The sequence below is a fragment of the Felis catus genome, chromosome D1, assembly GCF_018350175.1.
Source record: "Felis catus isolate Fca126 chromosome D1, F.catus_Fca126_mat1.0, whole genome shotgun sequence".
Taxonomy (NCBI): domain Eukaryota; kingdom Metazoa; phylum Chordata; class Mammalia; order Carnivora; family Felidae; genus Felis; species Felis catus.
The window spans coordinates 8,583,843-8,599,697 of record NC_058377.1 but is presented as its reverse complement, the minus strand read 5'-3'; the positions used below and the strand labels follow the sequence as shown (position 1 = coordinate 8,599,697).

Below are 15,855 nucleotides of genomic sequence, written 5' to 3'. Positions count from 1 at the left end.
ATTTCCTTATTTTTGAGAGAGACTGTGGGGTGGGGGGAGGGGAGAGGATGCCAAGCGGGACGCCTACTGCCAGTACAGAGCCCAATGTGGTGCTTGAACCCACAAACTGTGAGATCATGACCTGAGCTGAAGCCAAGAGCAGGACACTTAACCAACTGAGCCACCCAGGTGCCCCAATAGCGTGCAGATTTTAGAGCTTACTCTTCTATTCAGGCTCTTGGCCTCTCAAACCTTGGATGCCTTCGTGGCCCCAAAGTTTAAATCTGTATCTGCTAAGTCTGGTTCAGTACTACAGGCCTCAGGCTGCTGCATTCCACTCCACCTTTGTTCCACTCTACTGGGAGTATTAAATACCTATGTTTTGTTTGTTTCTTTTTGTTTTTGTTTTTTTGCATACAAAATAAGCAAATACTCAAAACTGTATTCTTGTTCCTTCTTTCTTACATAAAATGGAGTATACGGCATACGTCTTGGTGCACCTTGCCATTTTCAGTTAATATACTTTTATTTTTAAATTTTTTTCTCAGTATTTATTTTTAGATCAACAGAGCACAAGTGGGGGAGGGACAGAGAGAGAGGGAGACACAGAATCTGAAGCAGGCTCTAGGCTCTGAGTTGTCAGCACAGAGCCTGATGCAGGGCTCGAACTCATGAAACCGTGAGATCATGACCTGAGCCAAAACTGAGAGTTGGACATTTAACCGACTGAGCCACCCAGGCGCCCCTCATCGTCTAAAACAAGCCATATTCTTTGATACCCTCTTCCCATATGCCGGACCTCAAAAATTGTAGGTTTTAGATGTTTATGAACCAGAGAGGCAAAATATTGATACTGTTTACCTTTCTGAGCTAATCCTTCTCTACAGGTATCCTAATGGGACCCACGGTTTTGGAGGCACGTCTCTTTTATAGAAATAGAAATAACCTAATTTTTGGGTTTGTAAACTTTTCTGTAAAGGGTCAGATAGTACTACCTCAGGCTTTCCACGTCACACAGTCTCTTTTGCGACCATCAGCCCTGCTCTCGCAGAATGAAAGCAGTCCTGTGTTGTATGTAAACATGTGAGGGTGTTATATACCTTAGTGAATGAGGGTATGGGTTCCAGTAAAACTTTATTTGTAAAAATAAGAAATTGGGTTAGTGGGCCATAGTTTTCCAATATCTATTCTAACTCATTTAACGGGGAGGGAAGAAAGAAAGCATTTCAAAACCTTCCTTTCTAGGGGTGTGCCTGGGTGGCTCAGTCGGTTGTGTCTGACTCTTGAGTTTGGCTCAGGTCGTGATCCCAAGGTCATGGGATAGAGATCCCCACATTGGGCTCCGAGCTGAGCATCAAGCCTGCTTAAGATTCTCTCTCCCCCACTGCCCCCTGCCCTTCTTCCCTGTTCCTGCTCTTGCCCTTCCTAAAATTTATTTAAAAAAAAAAAAAACCTTCCTTTCTAAAAGAAAGTAGATTTGAAGCTTTCTACTTATTTTCAACATTTAAAATAATTTACACTTTTGTATAATTCTTAATCACAAAACAACCATTGCCTTGTCTACCGTTCTTCAAAATCTTTAATGCAAAAAACTGATAGAAAATAATGAATATTGGGGAATATTTATTTTAAAATTTAACTTTACCACCTGCACTTAATTTTCTTTCTTCTTTCATAGTACAGAAGGAATTTTTCTGTAGTTATTTGTTTGCTTGTTTAGATGAAAAAGCCGTGAGTTTTGTGGGCTTTATTTTATATAAATAGTAGTCAACTAGATGGAAAGAATGATTTTAAGAAAAGTTTGATAGGTTAGTTTGATGTCCCAGTTTTAAAAGGCAGATCCTAAAATGAATAATCCTAGAATTTAGTTGTGGTAACACCCAGTTTTGTATACATTTTATCTTTATAATAGCTGCATACAATTTTTACATTATTCTATTGAAAATTTAAACTTTGACCAGAGTTATTTTTCTTGTTGACCATCTCAAAACTTCCCAAGTCTTAACTGCGATTACCTAAATTAATTCTGACCAAGACCAAAAAAGTTAACAATGGTAAGGAGAAGTGTGTATGTAACAGTTAGCTTTCAGACCTCATGACCTAGAGTTTTAGTTTTTCTTCTTTTCTAAAATACACAGAAAGGGAGACATTCTTTGTAGGACATTGCGGTCTCTTAATAGATGGCATTCATTTGTCTTCTGTCACAACATGTCCTTGTTATTAAACAAGAGTTGTTAGAATAATATTTAAAATTAGTACTTTTACACTTAAAAATTTTTGGATTTGTGCTGGTAGTATTTTCCTTTTTCATTCAACACATCAAATAAAAGAGAATTAACTTTATGATCTGTACACTTAAAGATTAAAACTCATGTTACTTATCTCCAAATATTATTTTGTCTCATGCCCAAAAAATGGGTATGTACCAGTTACTGAAAATTTTTAGTAATTCATATAATTCACATCAGAATTCCTATTTTAAATCAGTAATTACTGTTTTCAGGCTTAATGTTTTGGGTTTACTTATCTGATACTTAGTTTAGATAAGCAGAAAGTTATGTAAGTTTGAAAGTGTATTGTTTTATAGAGTTTTGAAACAGATGGCGAAGTATTTAGATCAAAACTTTGGAGATACTAGTTTTTTAAAAATAAAGATGTGCTTCTAGCTTTATGACATAACTTGAATTACAAAAAGTTTTCATTTCTTCAGGTTTTTTAATTGTGAGTACTAAAGAAAATTACTAGGCTTTTGCCAAGTTCAAATCAAAGTATGTATGTTCATTTCCAGATGTGCTAATTTTTAGAAACTGTACAAATTAGATTCTTTGCCATCATTTCGGCTTCTTTTGATAATGCGAATAATTAGAATTAACCATTGTTTCGTGGGGGGGTGTACAATTTGACAGAACTAGAAGAACAGACTCGAAAAGCTCTAGAACTGGACCAGGAGCGAAAACGAGCGAAGGAAGAAGCAGAAAGGCTTGAAAAGGAGCGCCGAGCTGCTGAAGAGGCCAAGTCCGCTATAGCAAAACAAGCTGCCGACCAGATGAAGAATCAGGAGCAACTGGTCAGGAACCTCAGCTCTTTCTCAGAGAAAAGGGAAATTTAGACGGAAGCATAGAGCAAACCTTGTACAACTAAGCACATTAGAGATCTTCTGGAAAGCACACCAAAGATATAAGTAGCATCTAATAGCAAAGTTTGGAAATAAATCTAAACATTTAATTTCTGCCTTAAAACAAATAAAAACTAAAAATAAGACCATAAGAGATAAATGGAGCCTGTTGCTAACAAAAGATTTCTGATTCACTTAAACTTTGCCTAAACCACTGGTGTGTTTTACTTTAGATAAATTGACAGTACGTTCTGATTCCTTCTTATAACCGTGGGCTGTACTTATTGGGGTCTTCGTGTTGGTTTGTGTGGTGGACTTAGCTATATTAAGTGGGCATGACATTTAAAAGATCCTGGAATTAAATATTGGTTCAGACATTCGCTTGCTATGTGTCCTTGGGTCTTTCTGAGCCTCAGATTCTGCCCTTTGAAAACAGAAATAATGTCACCAGATAGGATTGTTGGGGAATCACATGACATTATTTGATAGCATGCTCTTCAAACTATAAAGCATTATATAAATTTTTTCTTTGTAGGCTTTAGCAAATACTTTATTGATCAAAGTTTACAAATAGCTCTGGAGTTACACATTCTAAGTTCCTGCTACTAGAAGACGAATAACTACTTGCCTATAATGAAACCATTTTTACTTTATCTCCTTACTAGTTCATTATACTACAAATAAGATATTTATGATCTTAAATATACCTTTAAAAAAAAATTTTTTTTTAATGAAAGACCATCAAAGAGGAACGTAATACAGCCCAAGCATGTACATTAAAGCTTTGTTGACATAATATAAATTTTTGAAAATACATATTTTTAGTATTGGTAATTATATTGTGTATTTTAGGCAGCAGAACTTGCTGAATTCACTGCCAAGATTGCACTTCTAGAAGAAGCCAAGAAGAAAAAGGAAGAGGAAGCTACTGAGTGGCAGCACAAGGTGATCGTTGGTTTCTTCCCTCAGTATCATTTGTTGAATATCTACTTTGTACCCAGTAGTATGCTGAGTTTATAGAGATGAATACTGTCACGATTGAGAGGGGGAAAGATACCTGTGTGTATGAATGTGTTTGTATCGTACTAATTACTGATCTGTCGACGCAAGCTCAGTATTTGGGAGCACAGAAGAGGTCATTAATTTCTGTGGGAATGAGGCAGGCTTGGGGAAAACCCTTAGAAGTTTAAGTTGCATTGTGAACTTCAATTTTGGGAGTGGTTAGAGACTGTAGACAGAGGGGCTGAATGAGTACAGGAAGTTTGCAAGCACGTGCTGGATTTGAGGGGCAACCAGTAAGCAAGCAGTGCTATCGAGCATCGGTTCAGAAATCTTGTGAGATGTGGTTGGGACATTAGAGAGGAAATTAAGTTGTGAAGGGCTTTAATTTTAAATCAATGGCAAGATGATAAGAGTGTCTGTAGACATTTGACTTTGAAGATCTCAAAACAGGATTATAACATGATTAAGTATGGTGTTATAAAAATAATGTGGCCGTCGGTGTGGAAGCTGGCTTGGTCCAAGAGGTGGGATTACTTGAGAGTCAAGAGGAGCAGAGGTTGCTGACAGACATCTTGGGGTAGACTCAAAAGGGCATGGCAACCAAATCGTGGATGTAAAGTGGAATTAGAAGGATGCAGCGACGATGATACATTCTGAGGTACCTAGTATAAGTTCCTAAGTAGATGAAGCCCCTGTTGAAATAGTGCACAAGCGAAAAATCAGAGCTTACTCCACACTTTAAATAAAGGTTAACTTTTAAATGCAACCATAATAATTTTTTTACCCAAAGGCCTTCTACAGTATGTGTGAATGTTTCACCCTTAAAGTTTCTTGGTCGTAGTTTAAATTTCACAGGGAAATTTTGATACATTGAAAATTGTGTGTATGTGTGTATATATAACTCTCAAATATGATAGAACTCTGTTAACCTGTTACACTATTTTATTAGAATTTCACAGAGACACATAAACTTCTTTAAAAAAAGAAAGAAAAACAAAACAAAATAAAAACAACAACAAAAAAAAAGGGGTGCCTCAGTGGCTCAGTCAGTGAAGTGTCTGACTTCAGCTCAGGTCATGATCTCATAGTTTGTGAGTTCCAGCTCCGCATTGGGCTGTGCGCTCTGCCAGTAAGGAGCTCACTTTGGATCCTCTGTCTCGTTCACTCTCTGCCCCTCACCTGCTTGTGCACTCTCCCACGCGCGCACTCTGTGTGTGTGTGTGTGTGTGTGTGTGTGTGTGTCTTTGTCTCTCAGAAATAAACATTTAAAATAAATAAAGGAGCACCTGGGTGACTCAGTCAGTTAAGCCTCAGACTTCGGCTTAGGTCGTGATCTCAGTTTCATGAGTTTGAGCCCCAAATCGGCCTTTGTGCTGGCCGCTCAGAGCCTGCGTGGGATTCTCTCTCTCCTCTGTCTACACCTTCCCAACTCACACTGTCTCTGTTTCTCTCAAAATAAATAAGCTTTAATAGTATATAAATAAAAATAAATAAAAACATAAATAAATGAAAATGACACCACAGAGGTAAATCCTCTGAACTATAGATATGAGGAAGTGACACAAAAATTATATTCCCACAAACCAGGATCACTCTTTTAACACCTTAGTGCAGATCTTTCCACGATCTTTTCCTGTTCGCGTGTGTGCATACATACACATTTATATGTTTAGAGTGAGGTCGTCCTGCACACACGCTTCCATTTTAGTCACTTTTCATCTCATCTGTATTAGACTGTATTCATAAAAATTTTTTAATTCAGATATAATAGACATATAACATTATATTAGTTTCAGGTGTAAACTTCATTATTTGATACTGTGTGTATGGTGAAATGAGCTAACACCCATCGCCATACATAGTTAGAATTTTTCTTCTTGTCCTGAAAACTTTTAAGGTTTACTCTTAGCAACTTTCAAATGTACAGTATTATTAACTGTAGTCTCCGTGCTGTTTGTACGTTATATCCCCATGGCTTCTTTATCTTACAGCTGGGAGTTTGTACTTTTTAATCCTCTTCTCCCATTTGCTCACTCCCCACCGTCCCCGCCACCCCCAATTTTTGGTAACCAGGAATTTGTTCTCGTTTTTTGTTGGTCTAATTTTTTCTTTTTTAGATTCCACATATAAATGAGATCATATGGTACTTGTCTTTCTCTGACTTACTTCACTTAGTGTAGTGCTCTCAAGTTCCATCCATGTTGATACAGCAAGATTTTCTTCTTTTTTGTGGCTGAATAGTACTCGTGTGTGTGTGTACACAACACTTTCCTTACCCATTCATTCATCCATTGATGGGTGTTTAGCTTGCTTCGTATCCTGGCTATTGTAAATAAGGCTGCACTGAACCTGGTGGTATATATATCTTTTTGAGTTAGTGTTTTCGTTTTTGGGGTATGAATACCTACAAGTGGAATTGCTGGATCATATGGTAGTTGTATTTTTAATTTTTTGAAGAAAACCTTCTTCAAACTTGTGTACCGTTTTCCCTAATACCTGCACCAACTTACATAGTCACTAATAGTGCACACAGTATCCCTTTTCTCCACATCCTTGACAACACTTGCTATTTCTTCCCCTTTCGATAATAGCCATTTTGAGTGGTGTGAGGTGATAGCTCGTTAGTTACGATTTGCATTTCTGTTACGATTAGTGACGTTGAGTACCGTTTCATGGACCTTGTTGGCCATCTGTATGTCTTCTCTGGAAAAAATGTCTATTCAGATCCTCTCCCCAGTTTCTAATCAGATTGTTTTATAACTACCGAGTTGTATGAATTCTTTATATATTTTGGATATAAGATTTGTCAATATTTTCTCCCATTCAGTAGGTTGCCGTTTCATTTTTTTTGATGGTTTCTTTTGCTGTATAGAAGCTTTTTAATTTGATGTAGTGCCACTTGTTTATTTTTTGCTTTTGCTGTCAAATCCAAAAAATCATTGCCAAGACCAGTGTCAAGGAGTTGCTCCCTGTGTTTTCTTCTGGGAGTTTGATGGTTTTAGGTCTTATTTTCAAGTTTGTGATCATTTTGAGTAGATACTGTGTATGCTATAAGATAGTGGCCTAGTTTCATTCTTTTGCGTGTATCTCTCCAGTTTTCCCAGTACCAGTTATTGAAGGGGACTGTCCTTTCCCCATTGGATGTTCTTGGCTGCTTTGCTCCAAATTAATTGATCATATTTGTATGGGTTTATTTCTAGGTTTATATGTAGAATATATTTGTATATTCACAATTGACCCAAAATCTTGTATAGCTAATTTGCCAGGCCAGTGTCCAAATTAGCACCTTGCATTACATAGGTTTGCTCTCAGTCTCTTTTAAAGTAGGACATTCCTTTGTTTGATACTGAATTATTGGAAGGACCTGCAGATTGTCCCTTCTCCTTTGTGTGTCCTTATGGTGCCATTCATTTGTCCTTTTATCATCAATATTTCCTGTAAACTGGAAGATAGACCTGAAATCTTGAAGGATTCATCCTAAAAAGTTTTTGGCTACAGTGCCTCATAGGTGAGACCTCCATATAATTTATCACCCAAATTAGAACATTTTTTAGAGTGAAAGGTATTCTTATTAGTAATTACACCAGGACAACAGTGTGAAGCAGGATTTTTCCAGGCACAGCAACACGGTTTACCACCCAAATAATTGCTGATGTTGGATACCTCCTGTTGTGTCATCTCAGAAGACACTTAATATCTCGTTAACCTACCGTCAGTGATATTAACTGGTCACTAAACAGGCTGATTCCTCCTTTGACTGGGTTATGTGCTCCCTCTTGTGGCTAAAATGTGATCTCTTGGATGTGGCATTCTTTGGCATTAGGCTGATGCCATTTCTCATCAAATATTTGCATAACAGGTTTAGCAATATTTGATTATGCTTGCCAGAGTTAACAATTTTATTAGTTTTTGCAAAGTGATGTATTTTCATTCTGGCATTCTTGCCCCCTGGCATTCCTTTATAAAAGTAGAGCTTTCATCCGTAGGGCTTATTTTCATTACCCTGAAAGATAGTTTCTATTAGGAAAGAGAGATAACTTGATTCTCTTCATTACCAGTTTTCAAATGAAGTTGCTGATAAATTTATTGTTAACGTTCAGGCTTTTGCAGCCCAGGAAGACTTGGAAAAGACCAAAGAAGAGTTAAAAACTGTGATGTCTGCACCCCCTCCACCTCCACCACCGCCGGTCATTCCTCCAACAGAAAATGAACACGATGAGCATGATGAGAATAATGCAGAGGCTAGCGCAGAATTATCAAACGACGGGGTGCTGAACCACAGAAGTGAGGAGGAACGTATAACGGAAACACAAAAAAATGAACGTGTTAAAAAACAACTCCAGGTATTTCAAATTGACAGTTGTGTGTACATGTATAGTACAGTGAGCATTTTCCCCATTTAATAAAATACAAACTTACTAAAAAGGAACATTCCAGTTTTTTTTAAGCTTTTGCCCTTAGCTGGCCTTGTGATTGGTTTGTGATTGCTTGGCCTGTAGTCACAGTGCTTGATTTCTTCCATTGTAGCAAATGTGTTAGTTTTGGGTAATTAGGCCTTAAGTGGTAAGTTATTTTTTAATTACAGCTTGACTCCACGCTAAAAGGTAGAAAGTGTTTTGATGTTTTCTTTAAAAGACAGATGAATTTAGTTTTTCGCCAGTAAAGTATACATTAAAAGCCATATAATTTAATAGATTACCTGTATGACACTACATACTCTGAACTATTTGTTCAGGTTTCATAGTACCAAAAGGTAGGTTTATTAAAAGCACATAATTAGATCAGAGTAGGAAGTCTTAATTTGATTTGACCTTTTTTCCCGATAAGTTCTCTCATTTTTTTTTTAATTTTTGTTTTTTTCAACGTTTATTTATTTTTGGGACAGAGAGAGACAGATCATGAACGGGGGAGGGGCAGAGAGAGAGGGAGACACAGAATCAGAAACAGGCTCCAGGCTCTGAGCCATCAGCCCAGAGCCCGACGCGGGGCTCGAACTCCCGGACCGCGAGATCGTGACCTGGCTGAAGTCGGACGCTTAACCGACTGCGCCACCCAGGCGCCCCAGTTCTCTGATTTTTTTAATTGGCGAAATCTTTAAATATTAATAAAGAAAAGAAAATGAAGTGATAATTGCAATAAATATATTAAGACTTTGGAGAAAGGTTCTCTAATGGCCTAGATTTTAGATCTTAAAATAACATCCTATACTGTCTACATTGAACCTTTTGTAAGTGATTTCAAAATCTCTATTGTATAGAGAAAGTTAAGGGATTTTGGAATAATATACAGAATCGTCGTGGTTGTTGAGTGTAGAAGTGAAAGACAGTGGGTATTTCTCCCTAACTACTACCTCTACTATCATCAAAATAGAGCAAATTAACAGACTTCATATTTTTTATTTTTATTTTTTAAATTTATACACTTTAAAGAAATTATGTGACAGTGTAAATTCTAATATGCAAAAAAGTCAAATTTGTTGTATGTGTATTTTTGTCTTTAAACCTTTTTTATAAGCTTTTTAAACTTTAAGAAGAAAATAATAGTCATTGTTTTTATTTTTTAAACATAGGCGCTGAGTTCAGAATTAGCCCAGGCCAGAGATGAAACCAAGAAAACACAAAATGATGTTCTTCACGCTGAGAACGTGAAAGCAGGCCGTGATAAGTACAAGACTCTTCGGCAGATCCGACAGGGCAACACAAAGCAGCGCATCGATGAGTTTGAAGCAATGTGAGAGCTGTTATTTTGCATACATGTTCTTCATAAGCTGAACCACCAACAGAGAAAAGCAGGCCTTTGCAGATGTGATGGAATGCACCCCACCTTGCCAAAGCACTTACACCAGTTGACTGTGGTGGCTAAAAGACATGCTTGAGGGAGCCCTTCTGCATTAAGGCAGTGTGATGTCATGCTTGATTTTCTTTTCCTTTTGGGCCAGGGAATGGAGAACAGTGTTCCATCGCCTCCTTTCACATTTTCAGTTTCCATTTTTTTTTTCTGTTGAAGATTAACACTAATTATCATGTCTGACAAATGTGTATGTGTGATGTAAGCACTTTGTACATTTCAAAGGATGATGGTGACTTAATGAGTGTTTGGGTAGAGCACTCTGTTTTCTTTGGACCCTTCCATAGTTGACCTGTGTGTATTTCCACATTCTGTCTCAGATTTCCTCGGCGTGCCCTTATCCTATCTTGCCATGCCGATAGCCATAATTCTGCCATCGTATAGATCATTGGCAGTGGTCAAAATGAAGGTAGGCGACAGGGTGGACAGTCTTTGATAATTGTGTAGAAGACAGCTATGAATCATGAAAAGGATTAGAATATCTAATAATGTAGTATGCAGCTGGTGGTTAATGTTTTTAAAATCCCAGTTTGCTTACATTATTGGATATTCGATATTTGCTTAATTAGTCATCTTTGACAGCTGAATAGATTGGTGTTTCATCACCTGCCATCCTTTGGTTTTCTTTGCCTACCGTTGACAAAGGTGTAGACAGCAGGTGGTAGTACCCTAGGAGAATTTATTGATGAAACACTACCTGCAAATACTAATTGTCTCCAAAAGATTTAAAAAGTCTGTTCTTTCAAAGATTGATTTAGACAAACAGATGTTTAATTAAAAAAATATGTTTTTTGGTCATTGATTATACTCATTCAAAAAGCCGTGGACCTTTCTGGAAGAGCAGCGTTTGAAAACATCAGTCCCAGAGAGGGGACAGTAATACTACCTCACTACTACACCTGTGATGACTGGTCGCTCCAACACAACGGAGTATGTAAGTGTGTTCTCCAACACGCACCAGTACTTCCAGTCATGAAGGAGTATTTCTGAGATTTCCTTTTCCTTCAGAATATCTTAGAGTGCTACTATTTTTTAACTGCCTTGTCGTTGAGCTGAACTGTGGGACTCTGATTTATATGAAAATTGTAAGCTCTTGATGGTATACTATCTTCTTGGAGGGGTGTTCTGTGTCTGAGGAAGTGTGTGTGTGTGTGCGTGTGCGTGTGTGTGCGTGCGCTTGCGCGCGCGCGAGAGAGATTTTCCCTTGTAGCCTATGAATGTCTGTACCTTCATTTCTTGATATAATTGTTACATAATCATTTTAGCAGATTTGGTTTCTAAATCATTGTGCTTATTTTTTTGTTCTCTAACTAAAAATACTTAAATTTGGTTTGTTAATCCTATTTTAGAAATTATAATTTTAGATTATATTAAGTTCAATTATGTCTTAAGAAGAAGAAATCTTTCCAGTTTGAAAGATGTTCTAATATTCATACGTTCTAACATTTTCTTTATTGTAAAACATCTAGACTTGGAGATAAGGAAAGCCTTGTTTTCTCTGTGTGGTTCAGCTACTTTTCATGTGGTGTTATGCACTCAAATTTACATTTATCTATTAAAATTGCCATTTTGTTAAGCATTTTCATGCACAGTAGATTCAAGTTGTGTCTGAAAATATCTCTTGTGCTTTTTTTGATTTTGCTGACTTGAAAAGGATTAATCTGGGCAGACATATGAGAAGGGAAGGTTGCATTTAATATATTTTTGGACTCTGTAGGACAAGAGATAACTGGTTGATAACCTTGACGTGACTGTTGTGTGGTGGTTGTGCACATGCTTCAAAACACTGTGGAAGAGATTGTTTCTGCTTGAGCACATTCGCGGGATAGGTGGTGAACTCGTCATGCTCCAAGGCGTGCGTGCTCGCTTTTCCAAAGTAGCAAAGCAGTTGCCATAATAGGTGAAAACTTGGATTTCCACTGGATTTTTATTAATTTTCTACATTTTGAATTGTGTGCACTATCACTGCTGCATCAGTTTGCTATCAGTGTTGAAAAATTACCAGTTATATTTGCTGTTTATAATCTATTTGTAGATTAGGATGAAAATGGATTTAATCCATTTTTAAAGCTGTGTGAATTTTTCTAAACAGGAAACAACTATTTGCAATATGAGTTTTCATAGTGATTAAGCCAGTTATGACTTTTATTATTAGCAGTTGAGAGCACATGCTCATATAGCAATGTAAAAATATATTAATGAGTATTTGGTAAATTCCAGCAGGTTTTACCATTAGCATAATTCTGTGTTGTACAATTAAGCTACAGTTACATCTATAATTTTGGATAACATTCATTGGTTAACAATAAAGTGACAAAAGCTCATGCCTTCAAGGTCCACTGTTGTTATTTAACATGGATTTTTTTTGCATATTTCTCAGAATCATAACCTTTATTAGACCCACAAATCATCACATCTTAAAAATGAGAAGTGGATAGGGTAAATTTTCAGAGTCCTCACAGATTTATCTTTCCCCTAAATTGTACCTCTTTTGGTATGGAAGTAATAGTGATTGTTAATTCTGTGAAAAACCTTTAAATCGACTCTCTCGATAACAAAATCATTTAGGATTTTTAATTATTGCTTTAATTGTATATTGATAATTCTGTTTCCTAACGAAGATACAGTTTCATTGCCATTGATCTTGCTATAAAAATGCTAATGTTCTTTAAAGAACTATATATATTCTAAGTGCATTTATTTAAATATGTATTTTTATTTTAAAGTGACATTACAGAACAGTTACCATAAATCTAGAAAGTTATTGTCTCTTAAAAGCTTACTAGTTTTTAACATAAAGATTATTCATCTTAAGTAAGTCATGTATTCCAAAAGGAAAAGCAAGATGACTTCTCAGTTTATAGTAATACTTAGCTGTCACCTTATTTTTGTCTTACCAGTAGGTAGTGATTTTTTTATTCTGATCTGGTCAGAAAAGAGAATTTTATAAGATTCCTTTATATCTAATTAGGGTTTTTCTTTAAGAACTAGAATTCCCACTTACCGAGTTGTCTTAGGCTCTTTTGGAACCCTCACTCCTGATGATCATTGGACAGCAATTTCAATATTAGTGTTAGGATTGAAAATGCCCACTACTTCCTGTCTGAAGTTCGATTACCTTGTTGATTAGTGATATTTTTAGAACTGAAGCTAAAAACTTTTTAGATCCCAAAGCATCCCATTATGTGTATGCATGAGGAAAACAATTTTTAAATTTTAACATCTTAATCTCTAAAGCTTAAAACTTTAAGTAGAAAGAATTAGTGCCTTTATCGTTAATTTACTGAGCTGGTAGCAAACCAAAGTTTAGGTATCCTTAATTAAGGGTAAGGGAAATCGTTCAAATATGGAGCTATACTGGTGGGTCTATTCCATACTCTTAGCATTTTCTTATTCTGTACTTCATTTTGTAATTAGAAGATAATCTCTCAGTTGCTCTTGCGGTTTATCGTGTAAAAGGACAGCATTCTAGTACATTTCAAAAGTTCAGTGGATTCTGCAGATGTTTTGATAACTTTATGAAATGTCAAGGCAATCCTCACATTCTATGCTGACTGGTGGCGAGGAAGCCTTGGTTCACAATGGTGTTTCACATATCAGAGCTTATCACATTCCCATCCTTGACTTTTCCAATTAAGTAATCTAAAGTTCCATTTTTTTTCCTAGTGGGCCTACTTCTTAATAGGTCCATCTTTCAAGATTTTAAGAGCTGCCATTTTCCTTCTGGAAAAATCATGACTCCTTGCTTTGTTGCCTCAGTATTGTGACTTCCCTGAAACACTGATAAGAAGTTATCTGATTTCTGGTTACATAGACTGCTTTAGGAGTTCAAGTATCTCTCATTCACTACAGAATTTTAAGGTTAAAAGATAATTGCCCAGTGGCACATCTTTTAAATTCAGGTTTTAAATTCGGCTCTGGAGTTTTCTAGCTACTAAATGGTTCCAGACTCTTTCTTTACAGAGCTTCATGGAGCCACTACATTTAAAAAAAATTTTTTTTAATGTTTTTATCTATTTTTTGAAGGAGAGAGAGAGAGAGCATGAGCGGGGAAGGAGCAGAGAGAGAGGGAGACCCAGAATTCGAAGCAGGCCCCAGGCTCTGAGCTGTCTGCACAGAGCCCGATGCGGGGCTCGAACTCACGAGCCGTGAGATCATGGCCTGAGCCGAAGTCGGACACCTAACCGACTGAGCCGCACAGGTGCCCCAAAGCCACTATATTTTTATATGCTGTATTGTAGGATACAGAAGCAAGATGAGAATGACTGTGCCTTTCATTTTAGCCTGTCTTAAAATGTGGAACTTCAGATACTAATATATCTTAGCTCTTAGGTCATTCGCATTAATCTGTTAAAATACTAGATTCCTTTTAAGATGGCAGCTCCACTTGGTTGATTGCTGTGACTTGTATGCCCAGATTCCTCCCGGCTTCCATCACATCAGTTGCTTCCATCCTTGTAATTATTATTTTTGTTACTTTGTTCCAATTGTTCACTTTCATTTCATGATCATTTAAAAAATTAAGATTCACTTTTATATTTATGCATGTCATTTAGTTTGTTCCTAAACGTAGCAATGGTTTCTGTTAATGTCACAAAACCTAAATAGTCAATGTCCATCTTCCTGGTAATATGGCTTCAGAGTCTCGCAGGTTTACGTGATGATCCTTGGAAACATTCCTGTTGATGAAACATGGATTATATGAAATTCTTCTTTTGCTGTGTTTACAACGTATACTGTGATATCCCTTTTAATTTTTTGCAACTTAAAATGTCGTAACTTAGGTGTCAGACCTAGAAATGCATGAATGTTTTAGACTTAGAAGACACTACCTCCTCCCTCCCTTTCCTCTGGTTTGTACTGAAAAGTCTGTGTAATTCAAGTCCAGCATTAGACTCCTAAATGCCCTCATGCCATTTAGGTAATTGTTTACTCTGAAATTTTAGCTATCTTGGATAAAAGATACAGTTGTATGATGAAAGAAACTACAATGTACAGAAAATCAATAGAAGAAAAGTAGTGAATAAGGCCAAGAATAAGAGTACATGGTGTAGTTTCTCAAGTTTGCTTGTTCTCTGGTAAATTACTTAATTTTTATTGCATACATCAAATTTTAAACACTGTATTTAAAGATAGCCTTAAACAAGTGCCTCATTGTGAAAGTTTTCTAACTTTATAGTAAGATTCATTTTAGACCCTACTGACAAACCGGTCACCTAGAGTCATTAGTAATCTCTGTATTAAACAAAGTTTCATGGAGTTAGCTTTCAGTTGAATCTTTTTTTTTTTAATTGTTAAAATACGTATAAAATTTTAACCATTTTCAAATGTACAGTTGAGTGACGTTAAGTAAATTCATGTTGTACAGTTGTCCTCACTATTCATCTCCAGAACTTTTTCATCATCCCAAACAACTTGTGCCCTTACAACGCTGATGCCCCAATCTCCTGCCTTCCTGCTCCCTGGTTACCCCCATCCTACCTTTTGTCTCTCTGAATCTGACTACTTCAGGTGACTCTGAACATTTGTCCTTTTTTATTATCTCTTACTTCGCGAAGCATGATGTTTTCAAGGCTCATCTGTATTATCATATATATCAGAATTTCACTCTTTTTAGATGTTGGATAATATTCCATTGTTTATATATGCCACATTTTTTTTAATCCATCAGTCAATGGATATTTGGATTATTTCCACATTTTGACTTGTGAACAGGCTGCTGTGTTCGTTAGTATACAAATATCTGTTCAAGTACCTGTTTTCAGTTCTTTGGGGTACATATCCAGAAGTAGAATTGCTGAATCATGTGATAATTTTTTGAGGACTCATTGTACTATATTGTGGAGCAATTGCACCATTTTACATTCCTACCAGCCGTGCCTAAGGGCCCCAGCTTCTTCATATCCTCACCA

At 36.6% G+C, this 15,855-nt stretch overlaps 1 protein-coding gene across 2 annotated transcripts in view; it reads left to right on the top strand.

The window, feature by feature from the left end:
- RDX (radixin) overlaps nt 1-15,855 on the top strand; it is a 95,467-nt gene that overhangs the window by 54,152 nt on the left and 25,460 nt on the right. The window contains exons 10-13 of one of the 2 annotated variants that reach the window (XM_023239076.2): nt 2,886-3,046; nt 3,947-4,039; nt 8,197-8,439; nt 9,666-9,826. In XM_023239076.2, the coding sequence (XP_023094844.1) occupies nt 2,886-3,046; nt 3,947-4,039; nt 8,197-8,439; nt 9,666-9,826 (658 nt within the window). Of the gene's footprint in view, nt 1-2,885; nt 3,047-3,946; nt 4,040-8,196; nt 8,440-9,665; nt 12,268-15,855 lie in introns of those variants that run through there. The other variant, XM_045038262.1, reaches the window with a different exon arrangement.